The 21,953-nt window shown below is 53.3% G+C and overlaps 1 protein-coding gene across 1 annotated transcript in view; it reads left to right on the forward strand.

The window, feature by feature from the left end:
* The window catches only part of Osbp2 (oxysterol binding protein 2), a 166,002-nt gene that overhangs the window by 135,462 nt on the left and 8,587 nt on the right, over positions 1-21,953 (forward strand). The window contains 6 exon segments of the mRNA XM_036200748.1: positions 4,431-4,687; positions 16,388-16,580; positions 17,104-17,221; positions 18,767-18,821; positions 19,070-19,216; positions 20,255-20,500. Of these exon segments, the coding sequence (XP_036056641.1) occupies positions 4,431-4,687; positions 16,388-16,580; positions 17,104-17,221; positions 18,767-18,821; positions 19,070-19,216; positions 20,255-20,500 (1,016 nt within the window).

A 21,953-nucleotide genomic window follows, 5' to 3' on the forward strand; every position in this document is an offset into this window, starting at 1 on the left:
GGGCAGTGGTGGCGCACGCCTTTAATCCTAGCAAATGAGAGGCAGAGGCAGGCATGTTTCTGTGAGTTCAAGGCCAGCCTGGTTGACAGAGTGAGTTCCAGAACAGCCAGAGCTGTTAACACCAAGAAACCCTGTCTTAAAAAACTGATCTCAAAAAAACTGAAAAGAACAAAAACAAACAAGAAAATGAGAACATCATATTTATATTGAACATGTTCCAACTTCTTTACATTTCCTAAGTAATAATGCTGTGTACATATTATTTGGATTGTATTATGATAAGAGAGTTATAATTGAGATATGATTTGAAGTACACAAAAGGAGATGTGCAAGTCTATGCATATGGTATGCCTTTGCATTTTATTTGTTTTTTACAAATTCATGTGTATGCAGGTATGTGTACATCATGTGGAGGCCAGAAGACAGCCTCGGGCTCCTCGGACGCTGTCTGCTTTTTCCTTCTCTTCTCTTTTCCCTTCCTCCCTCTCCTCTCCTCTCCCTCTTTCTCTCTTGACAGGGTCTCTGGCTGCCCTGGAACTTGAAACTTGACCTCACCAAGTAAGCTAGGTCGAACGGCCAAATCCTAGGCCAAATCCCCCTTTCTCTGCCTCCTTAGCGCTAGGATTTGGAAGTGTGTACATTTCTAAAGAGGTTGTTACCGTTGTTGTTTTAATAGTTCTAGGGTCCAAATGCCTCTTCCTTACTCCATTTCCCAAGTGCTGGGACTTCAAGCATGGACACCTGGGTTTTGTGGTCCTGGCGAATTGAACCCATGGATTCGTGCATGCTAGAAAGCAGGCTACCAACTAGGCTACAACATCAGCCCTACCACATCATTTTACAGAGGGGACTTAAGCATCTCTGGGGATTCTCCCTAAAATCGCTGCATTTAATACATCTTTCCAGTGTGGGTTTCCTTTTGTGAGATTTCTAGACTCACGATGGCCAAGTCTCGGTCGGTGTTCAGCTCTGTTTCCTCCCACAGCTGGGGTGGGATTATGCCATGGGCTCTGTTTGAGCAGCCTCAGTGCTGCTGCGGGAATGTGGTCTAAGGACCACTATCTCCTCCTTCAGGGGCAGCATGTTTATAGAGATGGCATGGAGTGTGACCTTGGCTGGTTGTTGGGACCTTGAGCTAGGTGGATCCTGCTTCTGAATGTGTGGTTGGTCTCAGGGAATGGCCACCCAGGACTCTCCAGTCCCTGGTCTTCTATAGCAGTTCTGGCCTTGCCTTCTGACCTGTCAGTCTGCTCACCATGCCATTGGTACCAGTCATGTCTTCTGCTTGAATGCTACACACTTCCTTTTGTTGAAGGGAAGGAACAGGTCCCCTCAGCTTGTGCAGAGGTTCCTCTACCAACGTGCCCCTCAGCTTCCCACTTCACCACTAACTTCTTCCCACATCCTGCCCTCTGTGTGGGACCCACCACCCTGTGCTGTAACACGAATTGCCAAATGGTCCTATTAATAGAAAACCCAGAGCCAGATATTGGGGTGAAAGCTGAAAGATCAGAGAAACAGAACAGGCCAGCCATGTTCTTACCTCTATGAAATCCTCAGCCTCAAGAGAGTGAGTTCCTATTTCTTCACACCTTATATACCTTTCTGTGCCCAGACATCACTTCCTGGGATTAAAGGCATGTGGGCTTCCCAGTACTGGGGGTTAAAGGTGTGTGCCACCACTGCCTGGCTCTGTTTCCAGTGTGGCCTTCAACTCACAGAGATCAAGATGGATCTCTGCCTACCGAGTGATAGGATTAAAGGTTTATGCCACCACTGTCTGGCCTCTATGTCTAATCTAGTGGCTGGCTCTGTCCTCTGATCTCCAGGCAAGTTTATTAGGATACATAGTATATCACAACACTGTGCCACTGCTGGCAACCAGAGGGCATGTACCAACCCCTCAAATCATTCATATTTTATTCACCCCACATTGTCTCCCTGGGGAGGACTCTCCCTGTCTGTCTCTGTGAATAGACAACCATTGCTGACCCTAGTTCCTCCCCTAATGGTATGAGATAAGTACATCCTTTGTCCCCGGGATCAGAACATGGGCCCTGAGAATTACGCACACAGAGGTCCTGTTTACTGACAGGTCAAATAGAGGAGCAGTGACCATCCCCCTGCTCATCACGTGGGAGGATGTCCGGCTACTTGGGTGTCAGAAACTGGGGGTCATGTTGAGGTGGGCCTGCAGCCAGCAAGCTGCAACTGGACCCTCCTGACTGGAGAGCCAGCTGCTGGGTCCAGCTGTTGACTGGGTGCTCTGGTTGTTTGCCCAGGAAGGTGGCAGGTGCTTCAGTGCCTGGGTCCTCAGCACCAAGACTCTGGCACAGATAGATCTGAACATTCTAGAATTCTCTTGCCTGATGGCCCCAAGGAGTCCTTTAAAAAAAAAAAAATATATATAGAATAATGGGTTTTGGGGGCTGGAGAGATGGCTCAGTGGTTAAGGGCACTGACTGCTCTCCCAGAAGGGCCTGGGTTCAAGTCCCAGCACCCACATGGCTCACAACTGTCTGTAACTCCAAGATCTGACACCCTCACACAGTCTATATACATGCAGCAAAACACCAATGCAAATAAAATAAAAACAAATACATTATATTTTTAAAAAAAGAATAATGGGTTTCATTAGGTCGTTTCCACATGTGTGCATCACACGCTTTGCTACACACCACATCGCCGTTGTTTTACCTAACACAGTGACCTCCAGGTCCGTCCATTTCCCTGCAAACGATATAACTCTCTGCCATTTGTCCTGAATGGAATTTAGGCTGGTTCCATGTCTTGGCTATTGTGATTGGTGTCATAATAAACATGGATCTGCAGGTGTCTCTTAGAGTCTACTGAGTATATGTCCAGAGGGACCCTGTCAGTCTCAAGACCTTTTTTTTTTGTCCCAGACCCACATTACTGGGTCATTGTGTGCAGTCGCTGAAGCTGAGGCTTGATACCCTGAGCAGCCGGGTACACCACCACTAGTGGTTCAGAGGAAAGGCCGTGCCAGCAGTTGGAGAGGGAGTCAAGCCCCTATTCTGCCCTCAAGTGCTGAGCCCCGAGCCTACAGCTTGGCACTCTTTCTCCTTCAGGGAGTGAGGGAGGGCTGCTGTCTACCTGCCATTCCAGGGAAGCCCAGAGCACCTGTCAGTGGCTCCAGTGGCCTCCAGACTGGATCACCCGGGGACTGCAGTTGCTCTGGCCTGGGGGGAGGGGCTGGCTATTAGCCCAAAGCCTCTGCAGTTGGCAGGGACACAGTGTGCAGTAGATGCTTCCCCTCAGCCCCCCACTGCTTGGGTCCTGTGCAGCCGGCCAGCCTGGCACTGCTGTGAGCTCAGGACACACTCAGAACAGTGACCAAGTTATGTCCACCCACAAGTACCTTGCCTGCTGTGGGAGAAATTTGTTCTCTCAAAATATACATTCTTTTTTTTTTTTTTTTTTCGTACTTTTAATTTTATATCTTGGGTTGCATAGTTCCTTCATCTAAGAAAAGCCTTTGCTGATTGTTTCTAAAGCAAGGCATTTCAGAAAACGTTAGCAGACAGGCACTGGGAAAATCATGGGCCCCTGTCAGCCTGGTTATCTCAGGCCAGCAGCAGGGGCACAGGCCAGCTGCCCAAAGAGGCCACTGTGGACACCGGCCAGGCTAGCAAGAAGGGAAAAAGGGACTCCTGTGCTACTGTATGAGTCGTGAGAGGGACAGGCCCTTGCACAGAAGTCCCAGTTGACTGGAAGTGAGTGGCCATGTTCTCTCTGTGTGTGTGTGTGTGTGTTGTCTGTGTGTGTGTGTGTGTGTGTGTGTGTGTCCATGTTCTGCAAGGGGGCGGTGGAGATGAACAGGAAGAGGGTCTAGGGTGTAGGTATGGTGGTGATAAGAAAGTGGCCTTGACTGTGGCAAGGGAGTCTCCAGACAGACTTTGGAGAGGGAGTGGTATTGGATTGAGCCTCAGAGGGTAAGTGGATGAGAACTCGAGGGGGTACATGATGGGAAGAGAGGCCCCAAGCAGGGATGAACAAGTGTTTGCAGGGCAAGGGATAGTTGGCATGGCCAGGGATGGGCATGGAGTTAGCCAGAAGTATTGATTGTCCTGGCATGCTTGAGATAAGGGGAGTCCTGCTGTCTTCTCAGGTATCTGTGCTCCACCCAGCACAGCCTGCTGTGACCTAGTAGAGCTGGTACCCTCTGTGCAGGCAGGCACCTGGAGTCCGGCTCTCCACAGTCCCCTGCCATTCTAGCTAGTCCCATACACTCCCATGGACTCAGCTGGACACGTGTGGGCCAGGCTAAGGTGCCGCAGCCTTGGCCAGGAGCATTGCCGGACGCTGTCTAGGGCACTGATCACTCGGGGATGATGCTCCGCCATCGGTAGCCCAGACAGCAGAGACTCTCGCCTGGTTGGTTACAGCAATTGTGTCTCTCTCCTCAGATGATTCCGGGGATGACGACGAAGAGCCTGCCGCCCCAGGTGACAAGAGTGAGCTCCACCACACCCTTAAGAACCTCTCGTTGAAGTTAAATGACCTCAGCACATGCAATGACCTCATTGCTAAGCACGGCGCTGCACTCCAGCGCTCCCTGAGTGAGCTGGACAGCCTCAAGATCCCATCAGAGAGCGGGGAGAAGCTGAAGGCTGTGAATGAGCGAGCCACCCTCTTCCGCATCACCTCAAATGCTATGATCAACGTAAGTGCTCCCACCACCAGCTACCGTAAGACTTCCTGAAGGGAAGGGGCTCCTCATCAGCTCCCGGTCCCAGAGTGGGTGGGTGCTTGACAGACAGACAAGGCCTCCGACGCCTGTGGCCCCGAGTGGTTTTCTGAAGCCATGTCATCTCCTCTGTACAGCCATTCCCTGCTGAAGAGATTTATTATTTATTATTCTTTTCTGGTGGAGTGGGGGACAGAATTTAGAGCCTCACACATGGTAGGCAAGTGCTCCTTCATGAGGCTGTAATCTTCCACCCAAGGACAGACATTTATTTATTTATTCTGTGTGTGTGTGTGTGTGTGTGTGTGTGTGTGTGTGTGTGTGTGTGTGTTCACAAGCATGGCAACTTATGAACTGTTCTCTTCTTCAGCTGTGGAGATTCTGGGGATTGGCAGCCTTAGTGAGTAGCAGGTGCCTTAACTACTGAGCCATCTTACCAGCTCCACAGAAGCAAGGGCTAGCCCAGTGTCTCAGTCAGGGTTTCTATTGCTGTGATGAAACACCATGACCAAAAAGCAAGCCGGGGAGGAAAGGGTGTATTTGGCTTACACTTCCACATCACTGAAGGAAGTCAGGACAGGACCTCAAACAGGACAGGAACATGGAGGCAGGAGCTGATGCAGAGGCCCATGGAGGAGAGCTATTCTACTTACTGTCTTGCTCATCATGGCCTGCTCAGCTTGCTTTCTTATAGAACCCAGAACCACAGCCCAGGGATGGCACTACCCACAATGGGCTGGGCCCTCCCCCATCAATCACTAATTAAGAAAATGCCCTGGAACCAGATCTTGTGGAGGCTCTTTCTCAGCTGAGGTTCCCACCTTTCAGGTGTCTGTAACTTGTGCCAAGTTGACATAAAAGTAGCCAGGATGGTGTGCGACTCAATCTAGCCGAGCTGGCCTCAAATTCATTGCAATCCTTTAACCTCAGCCTTCCGTCGCACTGAGGCCTGAGTCATGGCTGCTGGCCTTCACGGATATTCCTTTGACTTCTCTGATAACAAGGAGTTGCGGTGGACTCTGATCAAGGCCCACATGGGTGGAGAAAGCCAAGGTTAAAAGCTGAGAAGCCAGTCCAGTGGGCCTGCTCAGCCTACATAATGGAGACATTGCTGTGACCCTGGGCCTCACAGCTGCTCCTATTCTTTCCCTGTGTATACCCCAAAACATGGGGACTGGAGATATGTGTGTGGGGTGGCTAGGACTTCCTTAGTCAGAGGAGGGTAGTGGAGCTGGGCCTGCTGATGGTCATCATAGACAGAACAAGTGACCAGTCTGCAAACTGAGACCCTCAGCTATGGGAGTCTGCCACCCTCCCTGGCCCCAGAGTCTCTGTTGCTGGGAATAGGAGCTAGGAAGAATTCTCTATGGTAGGAATACAGTATTTGATGATACGTCTGCTGCTGAGCGTTCCCCAGCCCTCCACTCTGCACACTCGGGTCTGCCTACCATGGCCTCATCCCATCGACTCCCCTGGAGGTGCACATCGAAGCTAGAGGTACTGGGCTTAAAGAGCCAGCATGTTATGGAGCTGAGGCAGAGGCAGAATCCAGACATGGAGACTGCTACCAAGAACTCGGGTCTTCAAATACAGCTCAGGGGTATCAGACTATCGGGCGACAACAGGCAATGCCAGGGAGCCCTGCAGAGGTCAGGGCAGGTCCAAAATCTACCCCAGGTTGCTTCCTCAGGGTGCCAGCAGCATGACTGTCGGGCCAAAGGGCCTGGGAGTTTGTGACCTGGGGCCCCTGGCTGAGCACAGACAAGAGCACCCTCCTCCAGACGCCTTGACAGTATGTCCCGCCATGCTTATGCCAGTGTCTATCCTCAGACCCCACAGTGCTCAGGGCTGTGGCCAGAAACCAGTGATAAACACCGTGAAGGCTGCTGGGCTGCAGGGCCGGATGTAGCTGCGCTGTGTATGGCTCCCACCATCAGGCTGCTTCCACTCACTGCCCTCTTTCCAGTTCACGACTACGGGCCCTGGTCAGTGACCCACTCAGATACTGGTATTTAGTGCCATGATGTCGTGTGTGTGTGTGTGTGTGTGTGTGTGTGTGTGTGTGTCCCGTTGCACCTACCCCCGTGTCCCATCTATCTGGGAGTCGCCCCTGCTCACACTGCCTTCCACTACGATGGAAGTTGCTGGGCCTGAGTTGACTTCTCCAAGATGGTGATCCTCGTAAATCCTGTAGTCTACTGAAGTCTTCTATCATCAGTGTTTGCAAAACCATAAAAACAGCTTCTAGTCTAAGTGCATAATGAAAATGCTCTACAGGACACATAGCCCCCCCCCCCCCCCCCCCACCCTCCACCCCCACCCCCCCACTTGGTTCTGAGGCCTGTTTCCAGTTCTAGCCCTCCAAGGAATCATGGGGCAGTCTGCCTCACGTGCCTTCCCATGGCTAATGGGAACCTGACCTAGGCCACCTCATCAGGGGATAGGGTGAAGGCTAGTTGACAGACACTTGTAGCCCATGCTAGCCCAGGGTCCCAGCATGTTCTTGGGGAGCTTCATGAACACCACTCCTTACCTGGCCGGACAGGGTCTGCTCTGAGAGGGTGCTTACATGGCTGTCAGACACCATGTGTCCAGACCCTCACTGGGTGCCAAGGGGGTCCATAGGCAAGCTTGCCCGGGGGTCGTGAGACACAGGGGTCACCCCTGGCCGGGGCTTGGCTTTTGTGCTGATATGAGGAGGCCAGCAGTACCTGAAGCTGAGGCAACCATGGGTGTTTTCTACTGATGTCAGACTGTCAGTACTACGGTGGTGTTAGCATTGGAGTGCAAAGCAAGACCCAGAAAAAAGCTGGGATGCCGAGCCAGAACTGCGGGGTGACCCAGTACAGAAAAGATGGCTCTTGAGGGTCGGACCCCTGGGGTGTGCAGAGGACTCCTCTTGCATTGCTCACTCTCTGAGTCCTTGGCATGATGAGATTGGCTACCACTACACCAGGTTCCCAGCCCCAAATACCTCCGGTCTTTGAACAATGGCCTTTCAGGCCATTGTTCACCTTGTGCTGCCCTGGGGCCTCAGATAGCTGTGGCTGAAGGCTGGGGACTCAGAGACGGAAATCACCCCCAGCTGTTTTCAGAAGGCACAGACCACCCCTGCCCAGCCCCTCAAATGAAGCTCCAAAGTGGTCCTCCGGCTGTGGACGCCTGGCTGCCTTTTCAATCCCCACCCTGCACTGACTGATAAGAGTTGAAGCTTGCAGCAGCCCACACCCAAGTCTGGAACTCCCTTTGCACTGACCCCTCCCCAACCCACCCCTGGCCCTAGCAAGTGCCTGTGTTTTCCACATCAGTTCTGACTGTGCCTCGGGCCTAACAGAGCAGAAAGTGAGAGCTGGGCAAGCCCTGCTGGGAACCCCACCCCACCCAAGGCCAAGAAGCAAACAACAGCTTCTTACCCGGGCCGAGCCTGCCGCTCCCCACCACGGCACCTAGATGATGCCAAATCGGAATTATTTGGCCTCCAGAAGGAAGGATCCTCTACAGTCCTGAAAGTGAGCCAGATCATAGGCCTTTTGGTTCCAAACGACCATCGAGACATGTGAGGGTCCCTGCACACTGCCCCCCAGAAGGCAAGACGTCTGAGGACACCAAATGACACCGAAATGCCTTTGCTGGTGCTACGCTATCCTTACCTACAAGGACACTGTGGTCCTGTGGTTGCATAGTTAGGGAGGTCCTGCCCAATGGGCATATAACCAAGACCTTAATGACCCTTCCCCAGGCCTGTGTGGAGGGCTCAGCAGGAAACAGCAGGCCCTTCCTGTCCCTGGAGCTCACAGCCGGGCAATCTTTCCTAGTGATGCATTGTCTCATGGGTATTAGTGGTGGACCTTCAGGGTGGGGTGGGGTGGGGAGGAGCCAGTGGAAGGAGAGTTCTGGAAGTCAGTCCAGGTCCAGCCAACCACAGCCTCATAGGAGAATGACTCTCGGGTTCCAGTCACGGACACCCCTCTCTTCCCTGGGAGCAGAGAACAGAGATGGTGGCCGCGGAACAGGCCCTGGCAGGAGAGAGGAAGGCTCAGAGTCACAGTGCTGAGGTGATTCCAGAGCAGCCACAGCCTGCTGCCTCATGGGAGGAAATCAACCCATGCCTCCCATTAGCTGGACGTGGGAGTGCAGGAAAACCTCACCCAAGCTTCCTTTCCTGCCTTCCCCTCCTCAGCATCCAACAGCATCCTTACACTGTTCACTGCAGCACTTGGCCCGTACTCCCTGAAAGGGCAGGACCTTGGCAGCCCCACGGTCCTGTAACCCCTGTGCCTGGCACAGGGCCCAGCACACAGGACTTCAGCACCCTAGAGAGAGAAAAACCAAGGGAAAATTGTGAAAGAAAGTCAGAAGCAAATGAATGGCTCGCGCGGTGTCTGGCAGAATTCCCCAGCGGATAATTGTTCAGCTGATAAACGCCAACCCAGCAAATCCTGCTTGAATGATTGCTTGGGTAGCTGTGAATTATTAGCCCTGCCACTTAGGAAAAATCTCACAGCACTGTTAGATTAACTGAGGGTTGTGAAAGACCCTTGAACTCCTGTGAACCATGGAGAGGGGCTTCGCCAAGTTCAGCATGGGGACATGGCCTCGTTGTCCCCGTGTTCCAAGCCTAGGAGCCAGGGCACGGAGCCAGGGCACGCCTCACAGCGTAGCATGAGGCAAGGGACTGGGTCTGAGCATGCTGCAAGCTCACACTTAGACGCTGGGTCCTGTAGTGCGAGGGAAGAAAGCTGTCGGGCTCCCTCGTTTCTGCTGACGCTCAGCTTTGTGATGGAGGCAGATGCTTTGAAAAACAGGCCTGTGGTGTGGTGGGGGGCTCACCTGCCCGCTTGGTGGCAGCTGTGGTGGTCCCCCTTCTGCCCAAGACCTTGTTTCTCACTCTAGCCATGTGGAGTTGCTATGGCTACGGTTTCCTTGTCAGCAGCAGCAGCATCTGTATTACTTGGGTCCCCAGAGTGGTCATTTTGGTCTGTCTGTCTGTCTTCACAGAATGAGCAAAAGAATGCCTTACATTTGAGCAAATCTTCCTGCTTGGAGAACGGGCTGGCAGTGAGGCTAGGACCCGTAGCTATAGACATTTCATGGACCCTGGGGGACAGAGAAAAGGGGGTTGGTGCCCGAAAAAATGCCCAGTGCCATTCTGACTGGAAGACCGAGCCAGCTGAGATGCCTCCTGGGTGGGAACAAAGGCCATTAAATGGTTTCCAAGTGCAAGCCCCAACCAGGAGAATGAGGATGCTTGCTCTCTGACACCCACTGCTTACCCCAGTTCCAGAGGGACTCCCCCAGAAGAGGGCCGAGCTGGCTCGAGGGGAAGGCCCATCAAAGACTAGAGAGCACCCAAGCACACATCAGGGATAGAGAGCGGGAGGCAGGATGAACCTGAACTCTGCAGAAGCAAGCATCTCACACACCCGGCCCCTCCAGAAGAGCTGGGGGAGTGGGAACCTGGAAAAACTTTTTTTTTAATTTTATTTTTATTTTTCAAGACAGGGTTTCTCTGTGTAACAGTCCTAGCTGTTCTGGAGCTTGCTCTGTAGACCAGGCTGGCCTCGAACTCACAGAGCTCTGCCTGTCTCTGCCTCCCAAGTGCTGGGATTAAAGGCCTGCACCACCACCACCCAGCCAGGGACCTGAAAAATTTTGGCACAAGGTTGTTGGGAGAGCCCACTGGGTAAGGGCACCTGATGGGCTTGACCTGGAAAGACGAGCCAGTTGGAGAGAGCTGAAGCATCATAACGTAAGGGGGCTTGGGGGGTGTTAAGGGGAGACAGATACCTGGACGGGGCATTAGTAGTTGGTGCAAGCAGAGGTGTACATTCCACACCGTTAAGTTCTTCACTTCATAGAAATTAGAAAGCCAGGATGGTCTCTATCTGGGGCGATCCCACAAAGAAGGAACGTGACAGAAGAGACCACTTGCTGTTGGGAATGGCGGGGACTTCCCCAAAACCTCATCTGGTTCCCCAACCAGGAGGCATATGGGGCTCCTTGGGCCAGCCCAGCACGGGTGGCTGTAAGAGGCAGCATTACCCTGGTCCTCCTGGGACTGTGGAGCAGGCTCTTGCTGGCTGACCAGCATTCTGTCCCTGACAGCTTGCTCACTTTGGGTCTGGGGAGGTGGATTAAAAATAGATTCCAAAATTGTCTGAAATCAGCTAGCAAACCGGCAGCCAGATGGTGCGCATTCCTCCTGCAAGGGGTGAACTATTTTGAATATGGAAAGGCTATTTTTGAGTTTTGATTGAAGCATAGAGCTGCCTCCCCAACACTGTACATGGATCACAGCCAGGAGGGCCCACCTAGGTTAGGGGAATCACAGTGTTAACCCAGGCCATGATGTCCAGACCAGAGTGGCCTGGCCTCATTCCCCTGGAGCTTGACCTGGAGGGGACCAGGAAGGAGGGATGACAGACAATGGCTTCACCAGGCCATGGGGGCTCTGAACTGACCCCAGTACCCCCATTACAGGTTCAGGGGTCCCCACTCTTGATTCTGGACACCTAAGATGGACAGGCATCTTCCAAAATAGTAGCCTCTGGTTCAGGCAGTGCCGCTGTGAGGTTGCATTCAGCTTGGGCTTATATATATGTAAGGCCAGGGGGACACCAGGACCCTCTTGGTCCCAGTGTGTCTTCTCACTCTGGGCAAGTAGAGACACTCAGGGAGACTGTGTATCCCTACCATTTCCTTTCCATTTACCACCTTTGAGCTTCCAGGCCATTGAAAAGCAAAGATATCTCCAGGAATCTGGAGCCACATGAGGATCAGCCTGGTAGCCAGACAGCCTCAACCCCGGCATCTTGGAGAGATATCTACCCAGGAGCTGAGACACCTAAGTACCTCTGTAGAACAGATATCAGATGCATGGCAGGTCCCAGCAGGTCTTGGCCTAGCCACAAATGGAAACAGCCACCCCCCCCCCCCCCCACCCCAGCCTGCCCTCACCCAGGCTTATCAGGTTCTATTGTGGAATAGTGGCTTAAGACAAAGCCAGCAACATAGGCTGGACCTTCTCTCTGGACAATTGGCCATCTCCCACCTCCTATGTGAGCCCAATGGCTGCTCATCCCAGCTCTAGGCGTCCTCATATCATGGAGGATGAAGGTAACCATGGAGATTGAGTTTTAGAGTACACACTGACATCCAGGCCCAGCAGGGTTCTCACTATACAGACCCTCTCGTGAGCTTGAGAGGCTGCCACAGGCCACACATAGTCCAGGCACAGGGCCAGGTAGGCTGACCCATGGCTGCTGCTCCTGCCTATGTGAGGAACTGGGAGGTCACCAGCAGGCAGGATTAGGATTAGGAATAGCAAAAGCGATTAGGGTTTGCCCTTCCCCGGGTACAGCAGGCAGAGGTTTCCAGGTCAAACTGTACATCCCGTGGACACCTGCTAAGAAGAAAGGGAGAGTCCCCAGTGGGTGGGCAAAGCCCAGACTTTCCATCCTGAAGCCAAGTGAGGCCAGGCCTACGTGGGAGACCAGCCTTTTTGGGGTTCTCACTCTGTGTTGGGGCATTTCAATAGACCCCATGCCTTCCCCACAGGGAGCCTGGAGCCCTAGCCTGCATTTCTGCCCCTGAGGAGTACCCAGGTTCCCTGTCACCCTTTCACAACTCTTGGGGATTGGAGGAAGGGGCAGTCCCTGGAATTGAAGCCTTACCCCAGCCTGAGGGGCAGTTGATCCAACAGAATCATAGACTGTGTAGGCATTCCAGGGTCAGGTCCTTCATCCCACAAGGATGCTGAGTTCTTAGAAGCAGAAGGACTAAACAGGATGAGAAGCAAGGCAGTGCCCATGGGGGCCCAGACATTGGCTCTGGCTCCCAGATGGACTCATCCGCCCTGCCTCCATGGGTGTGAATGGGGAGACTTTGGGTCAGCCATCTCCGGCTGATGGGTGTAAAGGAACTTTCTGGCCCTAGATAGAGTCGTGGTAGAACCTCACAGGAAATGTGTCTGTTTCCGGCCTTGGCAGGGTCAGCCAAGCTTTTCCTGCCCCTCCCCCACCTCCCCCTCCTTTGCTGGTCCCCAGGCTTAATCCAGCTTAGTGAACACATCCCTTAGGGCACTGCCCAGCTCAGCATTCCAGGGCAGCAGGGCCAGGCTGTCTCTCTACACTGTGGCCAGGATGAGGCCTGCAGAAGGCCAGTGGCAGCAGAGAAGACCCTGGGAGTTGGGGGTGGATACCAGGTAGGTGTGTTGGGGCTAGGGGAGGGGGGAAGATGGACATCCGAAGTCCACAGCCAACCAGGGCAGCCCAGGAGCCCCACCGATGCAATAGCAACAGCCGTTGGTCCACCTTGGTCCAACTTGGTCCACCTTGGTGAGCTCCTTGATTTAGTGTGGGACGGAATCAACTGTGACACTCTGGGATCTGCATGTCCTCATTCTAACCACATGTGGTTCAAATGCGGCCCAGCTGTCAGTGTCCGACTTCCTTGTCCTTCTGCACCCATGGGCCCCGTGGTAACTTCAAGGAAGATGGAGATCACATATAGCCAGGGTATGTCCAAGTAATCTGATGCCTTGTTGAGGCAGCCCCTCTCTCTGAGGTCGGGGCTGGGACCTGCTGCTTAAAGAAGGTTACTCCCAACATCCTTGTTAGTGAGCATCTCCCACAGGCTCCATTCCACCCTTGGAAGACCACCTGGTCTGTGCCATCAAGAGGCTTGGGGACAGTGATAAAGATCCAGCTTCACAGCATAAGCTAAGCAGCAGTTTCTGTGCCCTGGAAATCACGTAGGTGACATACACAGGGACTCAGACCCCAGCCCTGCACACATTTCCCTATGGCTGCAGACAAGCCCATGTTCCCCCCCCACCCCTGGCTGCCTCAGTGCTTGTGAGCATGCCCTGTCCATCTCTGAGCTGAGGAAGGCCTAGCAGGAAGGCCAGGAACTTGTGGGAATAAACAGGGGTGAGTTGATGGCGGGCAGAAAGGCTGTGTGGAGAGGCACAGGAGAGAGTGCAGCCCAGGAGAGGGTGGGGAAGATGCCGACTTTTGTTTGCTAGGAAGCCCACGCCACATGGTCTGTGATGTGAGCTTATGCGATTTATTGCCATGACCTTGAGCTTACCGTATGATGCTTGTCCCGTGCCTCCTTCCTGGGTCTGGTTTGAAATCGTGTGAGTTATGTGAAAGAGAACAAATACTGCTCTGTGCTGATGCTCACTGATGTGACTCAGGAGCTCTAGAGGGGTGGTAGAGAGTGAAGGAACGGACATTGTGGAGCAAGGGCGGAGCAGAGGCCTTCTGCAGAGCTGCCAGGGTTCCCACACACTAGGAAGAGCCTGGAAAATGGTGGTTGTGTGTGTGTCTCTGTGTGTGTGTCTGTGTGGCTGGTGTGTATTCTACAACACTCACTGCCATCTAGGAATCCCATGGGAAGAGTGTTAGTATAGACAGAAATAAATTCAGTGACATGCACCTACACAGAAGCCAGCAGCTAGCCTTAGCAGGAGCTAGGTGATTTCCTGGGCTGAGCTGGAGGGAAGGTTTGAAAAGCCCAGGGATTGAAGGCATGAGCCCTAGGTGCTTGGGCAGATGCAGCTGGTGGCCTACAAGGTCATATCTAGAGAGTGCACCCTCAGGGTCCCTCCTGACAGCCCTTTGAAATGGCACTGCATTGCTCCCATGTCCCATGGACGGTGCGCTACACGCAGGACACCCAGTGGGCTGGTGGCTTAGTGCATCAAGGGTTGGGGAGCAGCGCTAGGAAAGTGACAACTGAGAACACTCGAGCTGGTGGAGCCCAGGAGTCATGCCCTCTGCTGGGTTAGAGGTGCCATGAAAGGGCAAGTCCCTACCTTAGGCCGCCCTCTCCAGGGGTAGCTAAGAGCAGAGCTGATGAGCCAACCCTGCTGCATAAGGATATAGTGCAAGCACCCATGGATGTAAAAAGAATCTGGATGGCATAACAGGCCACAGACTTGAGCAAACTCATAAGCAGTGTGATGGATTGTTTGTCAACTTGACACAAGCTAGAATCAGCTGAGAAGAGAGTCTCAATGTCTATTCTAGGTTGGCCTGTGGGCACATCTGTAGGGGATTGTCTTGAGTTAATAGATGTGGGGAGATCCCAGCCCATTGTGGGCAGCACCATTCTCTAGGCAAGGATTCCTGAACTGTAAGAGCCAAGTAAGCAAGCAGCCATACATGCACTTATTTTTTTATTTTTTATTTTTTATTTGGTGAGCCAGTGCATTTTACTGAGGTAGTTACGGGAATGTGGGTTAAACGGTTACTTACAGGAGCAGAAATGATTCAAAGATAGTTACATCATCAAAAGTCCACACCAGCATGGGTGACGACAGCTCACGAAAGCTGGTGTACACTGCATAGCCTATAGGCAGCTCAACAGGTAGACCTGTCCTTTCTAGGCAGTTTGGCTGATCTCTGTCTCTTCCAGACAGCTAGACTTACCTGAAGAGCGTCTCTCGAAGTCCTCACTGCTTATATGTGTTTGAGAAGGAAGAGCCTAGTGAATCTGCTCAGTTTCAGGGACTTCCTGAATCTTTTGAGTTGTTTACTTCCTGAGCTTAAGGAGAGTCTCTCTAGGTTGGAATGTTTGTTCTACCCCCTTATGAACATCCTGTTTCTTAATGAGCTTCCTTCCAAGATGAAAGGTTTTATCTCAGAGGAAATTGCCCTTAGGTTGTGGTTGGTGTCACACTGTATTGCAAAGGTGGATTTGCAGTCACAACTCCATGTTAGTCTCCACATTCCAGGAAGGAAGGAACTATGTACATGCACCTTCTTCTTTCTGCTCTTAACTGTGGATTTATGACCAGCTTCTTGAAGCCCCACCACTGTGACTTCTCTGCCAGGATAAATAATAACCTGGAGTTGTAAGCCAAATAAACCCCCTTTTTGAGGGGCCGGGTGTGAGGAGCATTTTGTAACAGCATCAGAAAAGAAGCCAGAACAAAAAGTGTTAATGGCAGAGTATAGTGGCCCACACCTGTCATCCCAGTACACTAGGAAGCAGAGACGAGATGATTGTGAGCTCTGGGTCATCCTGGGCTATGTAGTAAGTTCCCAGCCAGTCTCAGCTACATAGTGAGACTGTCTCAAAACATACCTCATGTTTTAAAAAAAAAAAAGTAAAGAAAAGGCAGAATTATGTGACAGGGATGATAAAGTGACTTGGTAGAAAGTTCCAATCTTAGACACCACCCCACTTTCTCTATGGCTGTCTGTCACTGGAGAGTGAACCCAGGGCCTCTAGCACTAAGCTATAGTCCCAGCCCTATTCCCCACTTTTTATTTTGAGACAGAATCTCACTAAGTCACCCAGCTGGCCTTGAACTTAACCATCCTGCCTCTACCTCCTATGTGGATGGAGTTACGGGCCTGTGCCACCACGCCCAGCCAGTCTTGGTTCTTTTCAAACAAGGCTTGTTGGCCTCTGAGCCAGGAAGTATGTGGCTTACTGTCCTTCTTGACCAAAGCCAGGGAAGAGCTGGAAGATTAAGGCTACCGTGGATCCCACCATGGACCTAGCACCCAGTAAGGATGTCCCAGCAGACAGCTGAGGTCCTAGCCGTGATGAGCTATAGGAGAAGACCAGAACTGGAGGTTGGGCATGCTCCAAAGGGAACCTGGCTGAGGTAAGCTGACCAGGCCACAGTCTGCGGCTTACATGGCGGTTGATCCTTCCCAGGCCTGCAAGGACTTTCTGGAACTAGCGGAGATTCACAGCCGGAGATGGCAGAAGGCTCTGAATTATGAGCAGGAGCAGCGCGCCCACCTGGAGGAAACCATCGAGCTGCTAGCCAAACAGCATAACAGCCTTGAGAGAGCCGTCTGCAACACCCCCGGCGGGCCGGTGGACCCCAGCAAGAGCCTCAGCGAGGGTGTGTGGGAAAGGAGGCTGGTGTGTGGGCGGGCAGCCCTCAGCCCTCTTCCCAGCTGGCCGGGCCCCATAAAGTGACCTCGGGTCATGCGAGCTTGTCCTGAAGAGTACAGACTGTGGGCTGTGGTGCTGTATGCCCCATACCTGCCACCAACTGGCAGCAGCCCCCACCCACCATGTCCCAAATGTTCAGTGAGCCCAGCTGTTCTCTCTGGGGCAGGGTTGCCCGTGTGTCAGATGGCTGCCTACCTAACATTAGGCTAGAGGGCATCACTGCTGCCCTGGGCAGGAAGCTGGGCTGCAGGCAGGCTAGGCAAACATGGTCAAATCAGGAAGCGTCTGGAAGGAAGTGTCTGAGCAATGGTGAGTTGGGAGAAAAATGCCCTATCCTAGAAAAGCAAGTAGGGTGGTCACAGTGCAGGGTGATCAGGGTTGGGTGTGTCTGAAGTGGGGCAGGTAAAGCCAGTGGGGTAGAGGGAGGACATCAGGATGAGGCTTTCAACGGAGCGGCTCTGTGTGTCTAGGAAGCTTCTTGACTTCCAAAGGAGAGAACAGTGAAGAAGATGAAGATACTGAGTACTTTGATGCCATGGAGGACTCAGCATCTTTCATCACTGTGATCACCGAGGCCAAGGAAGACAGGTAGGATGCTCCTTGAGCAGAGATGGCCGCTATAGCCCAGGGGATTTCCCCCTTCTCGGGGCAGTGTCTCCAGCTGGTTCTTGGGCTACACCTGGCTTTTTGACCAGCTGTATGCGTGGGGTAGTCTTTCCCTCTCAGGCAAGATAGTATTGCTTATTTATTTATTTTTTACCTGAATGGTTTGCACCTGGAGGTTAGCAGGGGTACTGGCTAGATCACTTCCAGCCTGGAGGGAGAAAAGTGGGGAAGGAAAGATCCAGCAAACCCCAGCTCTGAGAACAGCACAGGCGCCCATCACCCTCTCCAGCATCATCATTTGGGAACAGACAAGATGCCCAGTCTTGTTTTCTACTGACAAGACTGTTTCATAAAAGGCTGCTCATTTGGGCTTTTTCTAGATTCACTGGTTAACATACAGTAGTGACCAGTGAGGGAGTCAGACTCCCGGGTTCATAGGAAAGGCCCACGGTGTGGCTAGCACTGACAAACAGGTACAGAAGGAAAATGGGAAGCAGACAGGGTAGACAGGAGCTGTGGTCAGGGGGCTCAGGTTGGTGACAAGTCCCAGCCATTCTTTCTTGTTCTGTTGCTGAGGGCTCGGTGGACCAGCATGCTCCATCATTTCCTTGTCCCAATGTCTTCTGGGGAAAGGGCTGTCCAACCACCAGTGGGTTTTCAGCTCAGAAACTCTATTTCCCAAGAACATTAAATTTAGAGAGAGAGAGAGAGAGAGAGAGGAAAAAAAAGTGAGATATGGTGGCTTACCCCTTTAATCCCAGCACCCTGGAGGCAGAGGCAGGCAGATCTCTGTGAGTTCAAGGCCAGCCTGGTCTACAGAGTGACGTCCAGGCTAGCCAGGGCTACATAACAAGTTCCTGTCTTAAAAAGGCAAAGACAGTATGTCAGTAGCATTTTAACCCAAGCTAGCATAGTTTGGCCATCTGAACTCCCATCCACCTACCACCAGCAGCATCGGTCCTTATGGTTCTGCAACCAGGGTCATCCTGCTCTCATCACCCTGAGGGGTCTGGGCTCCCTCCGATCCCCTGGTCTTCCTGCCTATCTCCTGAGGCCCTAGCTGCCTGGCCGACCTACACTGCCCACCAACAGGCTCCTGGAGCCTGGGCCCTCAGCCTTTCTGACCCTGCTGCTGTGGCAATCAATCCCACAAGTGTCAGGAGAACAGGGTGCATCAGACCCAGCACTTGAGGCCCCCCAGTGTGGGAAGCAGATAAAGACACACTTTATATCTGTGGGACAAAGGGGCCCATGGGGCCCCTCTACCTTTACCACTTGCCCTCTTCTTGGTCCTGGGTCCAAGGGGGCAGCGAGTACTGATGAATGGGACTTCAATCCTGTGAGCAACCATGGTGTCAGGGCCTCTCCAGATGACTGCCTGGGCCCCTCAGCCAGACATGACCCATTGGGTAAAGATGCCTCTGGGCCACCCTCATACCTCAGCACTGTCTAGGTAGAAGGTAGGCAGGGTTAGAGGTGGATATCAGAGTTTGTCCTTACCTTTTGCTTCCCCTTCATTTCCTGCAGGAAAGCCGAGGGTGGAACTGGGTCAACCTCTGTGGACTGGACCCCAGCAGATAATGTACGTGAAGTGGGAGTGCACAAAAGCCAAGAGGTGCTTCAGTTTCGGGGTTGGGGAGGTGTCAGCACTACGAGCTTAGGACCACCTTTGGGTCCCAGACCTGCCTCCCATGTGGCAGGCAGAGGTGGCCCCTGCCCTTATCTCTAGGCAGTGTAGCAGTGTATGGCTTTCCCCTGGTTCTTGGAGGGTCAGGAGCAAGTACATGGACTTGGAAGGGTCTGCTGATGGTATGCCTGCTTCTCCGGCAGGTGTTAGATGGTGCCTCCTTTGTGCCCAAGGATTCATGCAAAGTTAAACGGCGGGCCCGCATCCCCGATAAGCCCAACTACAGCCTTAACCTCTGGAGCATCATGAAGAACTGCATTGGCCGAGAGCTTTCCCGGATCCCCATGCCGGTAGGCACCTCTCGGCAGGAATCACGGGGGCTCCTGGGATGTGGCACATGAGACTCTGGGGGGTGTTGTTTTTTCATGATACCTGAGGGGTTGATTCTTTGTGTTCCTTAGATGATCCCACAGAGAACAGGGGCCTTCAGACTGCGAAGGAAGGAGCCAAGACAGAGAGCTCTGTGTGATTATAGCTGGGGGACCCCCAGGAAGACCCATAGCGCCCCCACTCTCCTCACATGGTAGATGGGGGTGGCAGAGATAAGTAGGCTTTTGGGGGTGAAGAGGTAGTCCTTCCTGCCAGAGGCTGTCCCTGGTGCACTCTTGGCAAATGGAGACTCAGCAAGGTCATAGAGCCATCCAAGGGCATCTGGGGTCCCTGTGCACTAGGCTGCAGTATCATCTCCACCGAGGAAGAGCTTGGGGGCTCCTGGCTAGCCAGTTTTACTGTGTGACGCATGAGTCCTTTCATATCTCTGGTCTCTGGGTCGACACTGCCCAGCCGAACCACAGCACACATTTGCATGGGCACGCACGCACGCACGCACGCACGCACGCACGCACGCACGGGCACTATGAATCTGGAAGGTAGAGTAGGACAATGTTATCAGGAAAGGCTTACCTTCTAGGGGAGCATAATCCTGACTTGTCTGAGGCTAATGGCGCCGAGTCCCACGCATCTTGCACAGCACAAGAGCTCTTGACAACACCTAGTCCAAGGTTCCAAACAAGGAGGATCTGCATCCTCCATCTGTGGACCCCTGACCCACTTTCTGGCTTTGAGCTGATGGGCCAGCTCTGATCACATAGTGGCCTGCTGCCATGGCTTTTGTGGAGTAGTCATCCTCGTGAGAGAAGAGGGACAGTGCCCATCATCAGGGTGGCACCAAGTGGCATGTCAGCCGGTGACACGTGCTGAGGGGAAATCGAAGGCAGGACGTGCTGGACATGGAACCTCACTGTGAAGGTGCCACCAGAGCAGGGGTGTCCCTCGGTGTTTGAGAAAGGCAGGGGGCTCTGACGGCCACCTCCCTGCAACACCCACAGGTGAACTTCAATGAGCCCTTGTCCATGCTCCAGCGACTTACCGAGGACCTGGAGTACCACCACCTACTGGACAAGGCGGTGCACTGCACTAGCTCGGTGGAGCAGATGTGCCTGGTAGCCGCCTTCTCTGTCTCCTCCTATTCCACCACGGTGCACCGCATCGCCAAGCCCTTCAACCCTATGCTGGGGGAGACCTTTGAGTTGGACCGTCTGGAGGACATGGGCCTGCGCTCCCTCTGTGAGCAGGTAAGGCCTAGCCTGTGACCCAAAGAGAGCCTTTAGTTCATGTCTAACTGGGCAGCTGGGCCGCTCCTGGCAAGGTCAGGTCCAGAGTCTCCTAGATATAGGGAGGGGCGAGGGAGGAGAGCGTGGTGTGACAGAGAGGAGTCTGGTCCTGGGAGGGAGCCAGGGAACAGGACCAAAGTAGAGGGTCCTCTAGAGGGGACACTGGGGAGTCCAGGCTAGAGCCCAGGCCAGCACTGAGCTGAAAGGAGACAGACTGCAGCCCGGGACACACATCGAGAGGGACACTTCCCTGGTCAGTTGTCCCCTGTACCACTTCTCCATGAAGACAAGTCAGCTCCACACAGGATATTGAACCAGGGCACCCTTGTCCACAGGGCCAGTGCTGCCGCGCTGCTCTGGCTCCACGATTGACCTGAGTAGGCTGCCAGTTTAGAGACACCCCAGGTCCTGCAAGGACCTGTGAGGGACCTCAGTAACCAGTTTAGAGACACCCCAGGGCCCTGCAAGGACCTGTGAGGAACCTCAGTAACCAGCCCAGGATTCAGTGGCTGAGTTTGAAACAGGAGCCTGAAAATGTGCCAACACTTTAGATGTGGGGTTTGGGGCTCTCAAAGTCCTTGGCTTGGACCCCACATTTCTTCGTTCAGCCAGTGGTGAGTGCCCTGGAGGTGTCAGACATGGTCAGACACAGAGGGCCTGGCTAGGACAGGACGACACAGGGACCCTTGTCACAAGCGGCACTTTCTTCTGGCTGTCTCGGCAGAGTGGCCAGGAAAGCAGTCTAGAAAGGGGAAGGACTGATAGGAAAGAGAGAAGGGGGATAGGGAGCAGCCGGGTGGGCGGACGGGCATCTGTACCACTCGTGCTGATTCTGGCTTGCTCTGCTCGGGGGATCCGGGAGAGTATGAACGAGGCTGGGAAAGCGAAACCCTGGCTGCACTTTGAAAGGAAAAGACAGCCTTTGCTGAGGCAGCCATGAAGAGCATGAGGAGGGGGCAGGGGAAAGTCCACTGCCTGAGTGTGAGCAGCGGGGGCGAAGAGGGGTCCTGAGACTGAAGTGGAAATGTCACAGGCACCAGGACCTCCACCTGGGCTCAGTCCCTGCACTTGCTCATAAGGCTTACTCTAGTAGAATGTGTAAACACCCATGGTGGGGAACAGCTGCGCTCACGGACCGCACCTCCATCATTCAGAGTGTCTCTGTACTCCCAATCCACAGGAGGCATGAAGCACCATTGATGGAAACAGAAACAATAATCATGGAGGAACACTGGGCTCACTGAATCCCTGAGAGGAATTTAGGGGCAGAGATAGACCTGGAGACTGTGAGGCACCCTGTAGAGCAAGGAGGCTGGGCTAGACAGAGCCTGGCAGTTGTGGAATTGGGAGGGGGCACCATGAAGAGTTGATGGCATTGCCACTCTGTGCAGGGACAGAGCCAGCAGACAGGTAC

This window comes from Onychomys torridus, chromosome 10, assembly GCF_903995425.1.
Source record: "Onychomys torridus chromosome 10, mOncTor1.1, whole genome shotgun sequence".
Taxonomy (NCBI): Eukaryota; Metazoa; Chordata; class Mammalia; order Rodentia; family Cricetidae; genus Onychomys; species Onychomys torridus.